At 62.9% G+C, this 13,333-nt stretch overlaps 1 protein-coding gene across 1 annotated transcript; it reads right to left on the minus strand.

Moving 5' to 3' along the window:
- Positions 1-2,261: 2,261 nt before the first annotated feature.
- Positions 2,262-13,330, minus strand: CSPG5 (chondroitin sulfate proteoglycan 5; the record flags this gene model as incomplete). Its single annotated transcript, XM_014525695.2, has 4 exons — positions 2,262-2,726; positions 5,121-5,193; positions 8,804-8,992; positions 12,693-13,330. Coding segments are annotated over 4 exons (1,062 nt in total), but the record flags the coding sequence as incomplete, so codon positions are not given.
- Between the last annotated feature and the right edge of the window lie 3 nt (positions 13,331-13,333).

Genomic DNA, 13,333 nt, shown 5'->3' on the forward strand with positions numbered 1-13,333 from the left:
ATATTGTCTAGGATGCACCCGGACAAGGGTGGTACCCAGGCACGAGGTTGCTCCCTGTGGCCCTCACACAGGTGGGCAGGAGCTATTTTGCTGCGCCTCCTAGGCTAGCTCCGGGCTGAGCGGCGCCCTGGGCAGCAAACCAGCAGCGAGACCGAGAGGCACAGAAAACGGGTCACGCGGGCTCGGGTGCGAGGGTCAATCGCAGTTGCAAGCGCTTCCCACCAGAAGCCGGGCAGAGCTCCCGAAGGGGCTGGCGGCCGGCTCCGGGGCCGTCTGTCTGGGGCAGCGCGTGATGAACGAGGGCCCGGCCGCGCTGTTCCTGGAAGGCTGGCCTGCCGCCGAGCCAACAACCCAGCAAGCAGAAGCCAGGCAAAGATGCTCATCTCCTTTGTCGGAGCGGGAAACCTCCCTGCCGCCGGCTGGGAAACAAAGCTGTGCAATTTAGGGCTTGCTCGCTGCGCGGACTGGTTTTCCTCTGCAAAAGCAGGTCTCTCCGCAGCCCGGCTCGGTCCACAGCGCCGGTCGCTGGTCACCCTGCCACGGGTGCAGGAGCAGAAGGATTCGACCGTGCTTTGGAAGTCTTTCGTTTTGCTGCCTTTGATTCCTCCCCAAACCCTCCCGCTGCTCCTCTCTCTGCAGGGGCCCTTCCCCATGCCCAGCACAGCGGGTGGGAAGCCAGGAGACCCCCGAGGTCTAATCCTGGGTCTTCCACTGACTTGGTGCCCAGGGCTTAAAAATACACAGTCACCGTCAAGCAATACAAGGGCGAAGGGGAGAAATGCACCCCTGAGAACAAGATCCTCTCCCCAACGCTGCTTGCTTGACTGCTGCAAGCTCCCTGCATTGTGTGCTGGCCAAACTGCAAAATGGGTGATGGGATTTCCCTTCATTGCCAGTGCAGAAGTGCCGGTAACAAGATGCCAGCCACCGCAAAGCTCCCATCCTTTGGACAACAGCCTTTAAAGTGGCGAAGTGACCTGGGCTTTGGAGCTGTACGGAAAGGCTCCTCGGGCCGGTGGGCTTGAGACAGCTCCCCGATCACGCGTGCGACAGAGTAAAGGCTGACCGCATCCTGGACAACCCTGCCCTGCGAGGAGCGGGGTCAAACACGGCTGCATCTCGGATCCCCCGTTTGCTCTGCACTACCCGGCAAAGAAGCAATGACCGGCTCAGTGCAAACACCGGGCTTCACGTCTGAATTGCAGGACGGTTGTTTAATTTCTCCAGGCCGCGTGCGGGGCGTAAGGCTGCCAAGCAAGCTTTATAGCAACGGCGCTCAATCTTTTTTAGACACCAGACCCCGCTTCTAGGCAACGCTAGCTCCGCTATTGCTCTTTTTTTTTGACTACGGAGAGGTACTAGAGCAATTCTCCCATTGCAAAGCACTCAGGAATTCCCCAGCGGGGCAGAAAGCTTGTGATGCTCTGCAGCTGGTGAAGCACGTGTAGGTGCTGGCACCCCGCACAACGGTAGACTTGCCGGGCACCCTTCAAAGGAGCGTACGGTGCCCTGGAGCAAAACGGCACCCCGGTGGAGAATCGTTTGCCGAGGCCTGCGTTGGGGAAGATCATCAACAGCTGGTAGACCATCTCATGGTCTCTGCAGCCCCAGCAGGGGTGACCCATCTGCAGCACACGGGTCCCCCGCGGCACGGGGCAGGAGCAGGAGAGGGCAGGGAGCAGGGATCAGGCAGGGAACACAGAGCTGGGAGCAGAAAGCAGAGCAGGAGATCGGGTGGAGGGTCACTCTTTGCGGGTGCTATCAAAACTATTTGCCGTGGATCGTTGTATCGTATCATAGGGCTTGGAGGACTTTGCACACCCACCCTGCTAGTCAGCGGCGAATAACGCGCGGGTGAATAACTCGCATCCTAACAACGTTTCACGCGGGGTGAAACGACTCCTTTGAGGACTTCGGTACTGTCGAGACTTTACACGGGGACGGTTCATCACCCGTAAACCTGCCCGTGGATACCTGTGGATAAGCAGCTAGGCTCAACGCACCCATGGGAAGAAAGGCTAAATTGGCAAGGATGATGATTTGACGAGTAATTATTTAACGAACCGGTCAATTAACCGAACTCTTGAGCCTGAAAAGAGGAAGGGGCCTTTCTGCGAGGCCTGGCGAACTCGCGCTGCAGCGGGGAGGCAGCCGGCTGCTTGACTTTTTGGGGTTTAAAAGCAAAAAAAAACCCAAAAAAACACTTCATTTCAAGTTCTTTCCTTTTTTTTGTTTTTAATCGTATTTCAAAAAAAGTCGGGTAAAAGTACAAAAAAAGTCAGTCGCGTCACAGCAAAGATTTAGAAATCACAGCGGTGGAGCTAACCCGAGCGAGACACAGACAGAGCACAGACCCAACGGACACGACGCGCCGGACGAGCGTCTGGATTCTTCTTCGTTTGCGTACGATCATTGTTACGTGGTTGGTTTCCTCTGTACAACATACACCAAAGCATGCCATGGACCCGGGGGGCTGGGGGGGGACGGGACGCACGGTTATGAGACACAAGATGGGTACGTGAGGACACGGGATGCGTGTGAGCTCTCCTCCCTCTCCGTTGCCTTCATGTCAAGTTGTTCTGCAGACAGTTCACCTCGGCCTCGTCCGGCTCCCCCTTGCCGCTGTCGTGCTTGGGCGACGTGGAGTTCTGGATGTTGAAGGACTCCTCTTCCTTCGTGCAGGGTTTCAGCGACTCCTGCAGCTTGTGGGGAGCCGCCGGGTCGTCCTGGAGGGGAAAATGGGGGGGCCCAGAGGAGAAAAGGGGCGAGGGAAGGTCAGGAGGAGGCTGTGCTGCAGATGCCCTTCCCCTCCTTGAGAAAGCAGAGAGCGGCGGTACGGGGTAGCAGCAACGCAAGCGGGCGCGGGCGCGGGCGCGGGCGCGGGCGCGGGCGCTGCCTGCCCGGGGGTGACAGCAATGGGTCCAGGGGCGAGGCTGGGGGGCCCCACAACCCACAAAAAGCAGGGGCCTCTCCCCCCACGTGCTGCGGAGGTCCCCGCCGGTTCACGGGGTGCTCCCCAGCCTTTCCTCCTGCCGTGGGGTCTAATGACCACGCATCCCGCCGGCCACCGAGGCCGTGCAGAGAAGGGTTGGAGCCAGCGACCGTGGACGCAGGGGACTCGCGGCCAAAGCCCGGGAGACGGCGTCTCTCACCTCCTGGGGGCAGGTAGCCGCAGCCTCCGATCTGTGTACACCAGAGGAGGCAACTGCACCGGAGGGAGCTGAGCCCCTTGCCCAGAGCTCGTGCCAGGAGTTTGTGGCAGCCGGGGAGAGAGCCCAGGAGTCCCAATTCGTTGCCCTGCGCCACCCCGGGCAGCGGGAAGCGTTTCTGCCTCTGCCCCATGACCGAGCACCCTAGATCTGCTGGGCTGCCCCCTTAAACCAAAGGGAGATGGTTTAAGCAATGCCCACGTCTGCCTTTCAGACCTCCGGCGGCTGGGGAGCGACACCAGCTCGGCTCCGGGACGTCAGCGTTGCAAACCTCAAGCGGCGCCGCCCTCTCGCGGACAGAATCGGCTCTGCTCTACTGTGTGTCAGGAGGGCTATACTGCTGGCAGCAGAGGGAGATTCACCTGCAACTCCAATAGGGGCCCAGGGCTGGCAGGGACCTTGCTGGTCACATCAGCTCCTGGGTGACTTCTTTCCTCCTCATTAAATATAAGAGCTCTTTTTGCCGTTCTGGGGATGCACGGCGCATGGGAAGGCCAGAACAGGCTGCCGCCATCATGTCTGACCTCCTGCATGGCACACGCCGGAGACTTGCGCCGTGCTCTGCCCGGCGTGGCCATCCCGGGACCGACGGCCGCAGGGACAGAGGGGCCTGGGGTCTCCAGGGGCTGCTCAGCCTTGCGCTGGGGTGCTGTGCGCCCTGCCCCTGCCCCTGCTCACGGGATGGATATTCCCTGCGCTGGCCAGGCAGGGGTCCTATCCAGCTGTAGATGCCACCACTCCCCTGGGCAGGCCGTGCTGCCACCTCGCTGCTCCGACAGGCAACCGAAAGCACAGCCAACTCGGCAATTCACCCTCCTGCATCGGCCGCACTGTGCTGCTTGGGGCTGCCTGGGCTTCTCCAGACACAGCTGCATTGCACTGGTCAGGGGTGAAGTGTTCCCTGTAGACTCCTTCCCTTCTCCTGCGGCAGTGTGCACATGCACACGCATGTGTATGTGTATGTGCACATGCATGCACACACAGGCGTCGAGCACAGCAAGATGCCCCTGGTGCAGAGAGCTGCCCGTGAGCTGACGGTCACCCCGTCCCCTAGCTGAACCCCTGGATCCGTCCGAGCTCGGCCCCTTGCACCCATAGCTCGCTCCCGGCCTCCCCTATTGTCACCTACTCAGCCCACCCCCGTTTGCACCGGACCAGGCTTTTTAGCTGCCTTGCTGTGAAGCCCCGCCATGGTAGCAGCCCTCGTGCTTCGGGGCTCTCTCTCCTTAGCAGCCTCTTCCAGGCGGCAGGGAGAGCCCCAGCCCGGGACTGCGCTCGGGTGCGGAGCTGGGTGCACGCTGCATGGGGGAGACTGATGCCCTGGGGAGACCGGCGCCCCTGCTCCTCTCTCCTCTCCCCGGTGCCCCCAGTCGCCAGCCAGGCGGCGAGCGGCTGACGCCGGACACAGACACACGCAGACAGACACGTGTGCACACGGGGTCCGTGGCCGCCGGGGCGGGCAGGAGGGCGGGAAGGGGGCGATGCAGAGATGAGCGCAGAGCAGGCGGGCGCCAAGCGGCTGCGGCGTGGATGGGGGCGGCTTTCGACGGCCCTCGGGGCGACGGGGTCTGCTGGGAGCCCCCGCCCCAGAGCTGGGTGCTGCACCCGGGGGCTCGTGCTCACGGCAATCGCATCCGGCGTGACAGCACGGGACGACACAGCCGTGCACCCTGTCCATCAGTGGGGCCTGATCCCTCCCGGCCCCAGGGGAGCCAGGGGTCCTGCCAGCGACCCGGGCGATGTCGGAAGCAGCCCCCGGGGCGGGCGGGGGGGAAGGAAGGAAGGAAGGGGGCAGCAGGCAGAAGGGGGAGACGTGAAGAAGACGATTACCTGACAGATAATGTTATCATAGTAAGCCAATGCACGGGCATGAGGGGAGAGGTTACGGGGGGTGTCGCAAAGTGTCCTTACATTTGGGTGGGAGCCCTCGGCAATGGTGGACAGCGAGAAGTTGTCGTTGTGCAGCTCCGACGGCGTCCGGTACCTGGCAGACAAAGCGAGGGGGGTCAGTGTCGGCGGCGGTGGCCTCCCTGCGCCCCCTCCTGCCCTGCCCGAGCCCAGGGGGCTCTGGTCCATGCCCACCGCACGCCGCGGGACGCTCCTCGCACCGGGGATGCCAACCCAGCAACTGGGGACTAGGCCAGCGCAGGACAAGCCGAGCCGGGGGTCCCGGTCTTCACAGGGAGCCCCCAGGTCATGGGGAGGGGGGATCGCCCGCACGCTGTGGCTGCTGTCCACGTGAACACAGTGCATGCACACGCCTGCCTTGCACACACACACACACACACACACAGAGCAATGCTACCTGCTCTTCCCCTTGCTCTGTATCATGCACGCACACCCCCGACAGCCTGCACGCCTGCGTGCTCGCTCTCCCTCTCCCTCTCACACATGCACGCACACTTTATGCTGCACACATCTGTGCTCTCTGGCATGCACCGGCCAGCACGCACGGCAGCACCTGCACACGCTATCTTCCCATCAGACTCCAAGGCAGCGTGTGCAAATGCGAGTAGAGCAGGGTGCAGGTTGGCCGCTCCAGGTGAGCACGTGTGCACTAGTGTGTGTGTGTGTGCGCGAGACATGTGGCCTGTACACGGCAGGGGTCCCGACTGCCTCTGGGGGGCGAGAGCCCTGGGGTCCTGCTAGCGACTGAGATATCGCCCCCCTCAAAACCCTCCTCCTCCATTACAACCGTGGGGCACAGGCCTGGGAGCCAGGACAGCCTGAGGGCTGAACCCTGCTCCCGAAACGACTCTCTTCCACGACTCCGGACGCGGCACTTCCCTGTGCCTCAGTTTCCCCCATCTGAGAATCTGAGCTGATCCTTAGACCCTGGAGGATGGGGGGGAATCTGGGGCATGTGTGCACTGTGTGTACACCATGTGCGTGGACCCTGGGTGTATGGGGCATGTGTGTGCCATGTGTGTGAAGCATGTGTGTGTGTGGGGGGGGTGCACTGTGTGTCTGAGACACTTGTGCTGTGTATGAGGCATGTGTGTGCCATTTGCACGGACCCCACGTGCTTGGGGCACATGTGCACCATGTGTGTGAAGCATGTGCGCATGGGGCATGTGTGTGCTGTGTGCGCATGAGGTAATATGTATGCTGTGCGCATGGACCCCATATGCATGGGGCACATGTGCCATGTGTGTGAAGTGTGTGTGCAAGGGACATGTGTGTGCTGTGTGTCTGAGGCGTGTGTGTGCTATGTGCATGGCCCCCTGTGTGCATGGGGCACATATGCCATGTCTGTGAAACACGTCTGTGTGGGGCATGTGTGCCCTGTGTGTCTGAGACACTTGTGCTCTGTATGACGCACGTGTGTACCATTTGCACGGACCCCACGTGCTTGGGGCACATGTGCACCATGTGTGTGAAGCATGTGCACACGGGGCATGTGTGTGCTGTGTGTGTATGAGGCATATGCATGCCGTGCACATGGACCCCATGTGCATGGGGCAAGGGGGGGCATCATTCACAGCTTGGGAGGCCACCAACACTCCTGGCTAATAATTGCACTTGGCACTTTGCAAAGAGTCATTAACGCTCGTTAGGGAGCCGGCCAGCCCGGCCCCAGGGGAGCAGGGATGGAGTTGTGCAGGCCGTTGCAGTGCCGGGGTGCTGCACCCCGTTGCACCGCAGGCGGGGGGAGCCCCCAGCAGGATGCCCCATCTGCTCCGCTCCCGCAAGGGCACGCAAGGCAGAGCCCAGCTCTCGGGGTCAGGTGGGCCTAGCGGGGACCCCGGAGCTGACAGCAATACAGACACGCTAGCACGGGGTTTCTCAGCTCTGCTGGGGCATGGGGGGGTAGGAGCTGCCTTGCTGTCGTGACTTGGAGCCGGCAGGATTTGGGGTCCTCAACCCTTGGGGCTGTAAGGCTGCCTTTGCCTCTTGGGGACATGGCGAGGGGCTCCTGGCAGACACGGGTCTCTGCCCAGGCCATTTGCTGCCGGACGTGGGGTGTGCAAAGGGTCCGAGTCCGCTCACGACACCACCGCCCACCTCCCCCCATGGGTTTCTGAAGCCAGAAGAGACCGCGGCGAGCCCTGCGTGTGACGGCTCACTTTGCCCAGGCTGGGGACCTGCAGACATCCCGTGATAACCCCCAGCCCCACGCGAGCCACGGGGACGAACAAGCTTGTGTTCACAGAGCTCTTCGAGGTCCCCTCTACACGCTACAGGTATCATGCAATGAACTGCTTAATGGTACAATGACCTTGAGACCAGGAAAGTACCTATCCCACCACAGAAAGCTCCAACCAGCTATAAAGTTAGACCTTAAAAATATGTGCTAACTTTATAGCTGGTTGCTATCAAGCTTCAGTTTGCACATGTAGCGGGGTCTCCCCTGCAGCTGGGAGCCCTGTCAGCTGCCTCTGGGTCCTGGCAGCACATGGATGTGGGTGTTGAGACCCAGGTGGGTCCTGGAGCCGGGCGTGCAGCTGCCTCCGGGGTGCATGAAACCCCCAGGCCTGGAGGATCACAGCTGCCGTGCACAGGGGCACCTCCGCGGTTGGCAGCCCCTCAACCAAGGGGGTCTCCCAGGCACAGGAGCTTGTTTCTTGCCGGTGCAGGGGGAGCTGGGGATCGGGTGTGATGGGCTCCAACATGATCCCACAATCACATCTCCTGCCAGGCAAGAGCGGATCACACACTAGATCCCATCGTGTCTTAACCTGCCCATGTAGAGGGGGCCTAAATCACTAGAAGGACTTCAGGGGAACAATCACAGGCTGCCTTTCTAGGAAGCAGGGTCATCCAAAGGCTGAAGATCCCCCTCACTGAAATGCAGCCACTTCTGGGGTGGGACGCAGCAGCGGATGAACAGACTGCAACGATCTAGGAAGAAACCCTTGTCCGATGATGCCTGTGGGAGGTTCGGGGGGCTAAGAGCCCGAGCCGGGATGACAGGGATGCTGGGACGGACACCCCCGCGCTCACAAAACATCTCCCCGAGGCTCGCGAGCTGCAGAACCAGCGCCCGCCGCAGAGGATTCCCCTCCAGACAGCGCCGAGCTGCAGGGATCCGAGCCGACGTCAGGCTGCGAATGCAGCTGCCGCGATGGCAGTGGGCCCAGCCTGGAGTGTCCCCCGCTCGGGGAGCTCCTCCTGCCCGTGACGGCGGACCCAGGCCCCGCCGCCCGGGGAAATTTACTGCCTGCTGGAAGCAGAGCGGAGGGACGAGCCCGTTCCGGCTCACGGGTGCCGCTGCCCTCTGCTCCGCGCCACGGCTGCTGTCATGAATCACCCGCCGCCGCTGCCTGGACCACGGACAACCCTGCGCTGTCTCAGCAGGGCCTGGAGACCCTCTTCGCTGCCTGTCCCAAGGGCCGCGTGCTGTCCAGCTGCCGCAGCCCACCCCAGAGGTGGATGCATTTCACTAACAGGGTTTGGCCAAAGCCTGGCAAGCCTCTCTGCCGTGCCAGCGCCTGTTTCCCCCCTACGTCCGCCCTCCAGGACAAGGCAGCCACCGGCTGGGAGCAGAGGGGGCCTGAAACCAACAGGCACGGCCACCCCATCCCTTCTGCTCCTTGGGGCAAGCAGGAGGCTTCCCTCCCTCCCTCCCTCCCTCCCCGCCGGCCCCGGCTCACTTGGTCTTGCGCAGCTTGTTGTTCTCGGTCTTGAGCAGATAGAGCTTCTTGGCGAAGAAGACGGTCATCATGAAGAGCAGCAGCACGACGAGGGCGGCCGAGCCCACGGCCACGCACATCACCTGGAAGTCGGTGATGATGGACTCGCAGCGCATGCCCTTGTGCCAGATGTAGTCCTGGGTGTTGCACCTGCAACGGGACCCCGGCGGGCGGTCAGGGCACGGGGGGCCCCTTCCCGCCCCAAGGAGAAGGGAGAGGCCTGGCCAGCCCCGTGGAGCCCAGATACTGGGGGGGAAGCAACCAGCCCCGGCCCATGGGAAGGGGACACCTGAGGGGGCCTTCGCGGTGCTCGTGCTACCTGGGGCTGCACCTGGGGCTGCAGCACGGTGCCCCCTGCTCCAACCACAGGTGCTAGGCTGGGGGACGAAGAGGTCTGGGGGTCTCACGCCCTCCCAGAGGCACATGGGGACAGACCCCACTTCCCCAAGACCCGGAGCTGGGCACTGGCGAGTCGGGCAGGAGCAGCTGGGATGCCGCGGTGAGGGGCACGTCCGGCCCCCGCGGCGGGTCTGCAGCCAGAGGGGGCCCACGGTGGCCTGGGAGGAGACCCCCAGCACCCGGCCTCCCCCTGCAAGAGCCCCGCACGGCCCCAGCAAGCCATGGCCTGGCAATGCTCCCCCATCCCAGCCACCTGGACCACGGACCTGCCTGGCCCCAGCTCCTGCCGGCTCAGAGCAGGCCCCGGCTGGGCAAGCGGGAGGGTTCCCCCTGGAGGCACCGCCCCAGGTACACGGGGGCCATGCCTGCAGCACACACGTGTTCTCCCCGTGCACATGGCACGCATCTGCTCCTCTGCACGTGGGGTCCCTGCAACCAGCACGCGCATGCCCCACGTATGCAGGGTCTGTGCACACAGCACGTAACATACATGCTCCCCTTGTGCACGGTCTGTGCCATGCAGCACGCTCATGGGCTCTGTGCACACGGGGCCATGCACCGAGCATGTGCATGCCCCGTACACACAGGGCCCGTGTATGCAGTGCACACGTGTCTATGTACACATGGTCCACACATACAGCACACACGTGCCCCATGCATGTGGGTCCATGCACATGGTACACACGTGCCTCATACTAACAGTGCACACATGCCCCATGCACACATGCTTCACACACAGCACACAAATGCGCAGTGCACACAGGGTCCACGCACATGGCACACACCTGCCCCATGCACACGATTCACACCAATGGCACATGTGTGCCCCATGCACACGGGGTCTGTGCATATAGCACACACATGCCCCACACACACAGTGCACCCTTGCCCATGTGTGTATGTGTGTATGCCCCCCACCCAGCGCAGGATCCATGCAGACAGCACACACGTGCCTCATGCACATATATATACTTTACACACACAGCACACACATGCCCCCCATGCACACATGCCTCACAAACACAACCCTCACATGCCCATGCACATGGCACACGTATGCCCATGCACACATGCCTCACAAACACAACCCTCACATTCCCATGCACACAGGGTCCATGCACATGGCACACGTATGCCCATTCACACGGGGTCCATGCATGCTTCGCACCCACGTGCCTCATACACATAGCGCACACATTCCCTATGCACACGGGGTCTGTGCACATGGCACACATATGCCCCACACTCATGGGCCCACACACACAGCACACGCATGCCCCCAGCACGCAAAGCTCCCACAGCTGACAGGCCCGCTGCTGTCCTGTGGCACAGGCTGCCAGCGCTGATCCGCGGCATGGGCACATCCCAGCGTGCCATCTCGGTGGAGCGGCGCTGACCTACTTCCCGCCCCGCTGAGCAGAGCAGAGCAGAGCAGCGCTCTGGGCAGGGCGGGATGGGGAAATCCCTCACCCCGCACCAGCCAGGGCTCAGGCCACCCGGGATGCAGGGAGCCGGGGCTGGGCATCAGGAGGTCCCCGAGCACCCTGAGAGGCAGAGATGGGTGCACCGAGGCTGGGAGCCTCTGGAGTCGTTGGGAGCGGGGGGATGGACAGACAGACGCCCGAGACAGGCGCCAGGGTCTGCTCCAGGCCTGAGCTCCTCTCTGGGCATGGGTGTGTGTGTGGGGGGGGGTCCAGCACCCGCTGTCCTGAGCACCCCACCCTGTCCCTGCCCGCTCAGGCCTGGAGGAGCACCCCACAGGGGCAGCCAGAGACCGAGGGGCCGATCCCAGAGCAGAGCCGGCTCCCGCGGCCCCCAGCGTGACAGGTGGCTCTGTGGGGTATGCCAATCCCAATGCCAGGTATCCCACTGCCAGGGGGAGCATGGAGAAGCAAAAGCCCCGTGGGCCAGCGTGGGGCTGGAGGGTGCCTGGTTCTGCTGGGCCAGGGCTCCAAACTGTTGCATCCCCTCCGTGGACGCCGCGGGAGCCCCGTCTGCCCTGGGCGCCCAGCCCCGTCCGTCCGTCCGTCGGGGTCCATCGCACCGTGATCTGTCTCCCCCCAGGAGCCAACTGGCCTCATTCACCGGGGAGCACCAGGCTCGCTGCTCGAGGGCGTGGGGGCCGGGAGCAGGAGCCCAACACACAGGCGTGTGCACGGACACACACGCATGTACTTGCACAGGCATGTGTGTAGGCACACGTGCACACAATCACACCCATGCACGCACAGATAGACACGCACACGTGCACACAGACAGGCACGCAGATGCACCACACACACACGCACACAAGTAGGCACACGCACGTGCACACACACACACATGCACCACAAACATGCAAGCACACACGGGCACACACATGTGCATGTCACAGCCATGCACACACATGTACACATACACATGCAGGTCTGCAGATGCACCGCACACACACGTGCATGTGCACACACAGAGGCACATGCACACACACAGGCAAACACACACACACACGTGCATACAGCGATAGCTATGCACACACACATGCAGGCATGCACATGCACTACTCCCAAGCTCTCTACACATGCATGCACACATGCACAGCCACGCACACATGCACATACACACACACACACAGATATGTGCACACAATATGCATGTATATGCACACACAGCAAACATGCTCCCAGGTCATCTCCAGAGCGGCCAGGCCCCCCTGCAGCACCCAGCCTGCAGCCAGCCCCCGAGCCACGCCTCAGCCCGTCCCACCTGTGCCCTGGGCCTCGCCTATGGCCCAGCCCTTCTCTGCCCCTCCTGCAGCCCCAGGGCCCCACGTTCATGCCAGCACGCAACCAGCACACCCTGCGGGACCCAGGTTCCCCCTGTGGGGCTGCACCGTGGTGGCTGGAAGTAACAGCCTGGGGGCACTGGTGCCACCTGGCCCTGGGGACCCCGCCTCGGCCCGAGCTGTTCATCACGAGCAGGGCCCGGGGCCCAGCCACAGACCCACCTGGGTCAGTGCTGCACCTTGAAAAGCCCTGGCTGGCTCCCTGCCCCCTTGGGTTTAGCTGGCAAAGCCCCTTCCCCTCCACTGCCCTTCTGATCCTGGGGAGCCCTTAGGGATGAGACTGGCAGGGCAGAGGTGCAACATGGGGGTGGCCAATCCCCACAGCCCACCTCAGCCCCTGGCCGGTGGGACTTGGGCATTTTGAGGCTGCTAGGAGAGGCAAGACCCTCGGAGGGACCAGGGGCCAAGCCTTAACGAAGCCTTAATGAGGTGCGAACAGCTGAGAGCAGCCTGCAGCGACTTAGCTGGCTCCCGTCCATGTGGCTGGAGGATGCTTTGACGGTTGAAGTCAATGGGATCTGGCCATTAGCTGCCCCCTTGACCCACCCGAGGTGTCTCACATCACCCCCGCCACCAGCTCCATCCCTCCAGCCCTGCTCCCCGACTCTGCTGGGCCCACGTGCCCCCTACCTGCAGAAGGCTCCCAGGCTCTCCACCAGGTAGCACTGGCCCCCGTTGTGGCAGTAGCTGGGGAAGATGTCGCATACGGACTTGCAGGAGTTGTTGTGCCGCACGTAGCCGCTGCGGCACTCGGTGCCGTTCTCTCCTGCCACGGATGCCGGGCTCAGGTCCTTGCTGGGGTGCGGCCGGGCGGTGGCACCAGGCCCGGCCACGACGAAGGTCTGCAGCGGGGGCACGACGAAGCGACGGCTGGTGGGTTCGGCCGCCAGGGTCTTGGGCACGGCCGGGGTGGGCGCCACACGGCCATTCTCGTCCTCCAAGTCCCTGGCCAGCCCGGCGCCCCCGTCCTCCTCCTCGTCTTCCTCCTCGTCCTCCTCCGGCTCGTCCAGCTCGTCATCCTCGCCCTCCTCATCGCCGTCGGTGTAGAAGGAGGTGGTGGGGTAGAAGTCGGACTCGTCGAAGGGCGTGAAGTCGTCGTAGAGCTCGTGGAGGGACCAGGACGAGGCCTTGTCGCCCGGCTTCTTGGCCGCACCGGGGCCCCCGGCCGCGAAGTCATCCAGGCCCTCGACCCCGCCGCGGCTGTCCCCGTCGAAGAGATCGTAGTAGTCGATGTCGATGATCTCGGAGGCCGTCTGCTCCGAGGGCGGTTC

Source organism: Alligator sinensis, unplaced genomic scaffold, assembly GCF_000455745.1.
Source record: "Alligator sinensis unplaced genomic scaffold, ASM45574v1 scaffold1296_1, whole genome shotgun sequence".
Classification (NCBI taxonomy): Eukaryota; Metazoa; Chordata; order Crocodylia; family Alligatoridae; genus Alligator; species Alligator sinensis.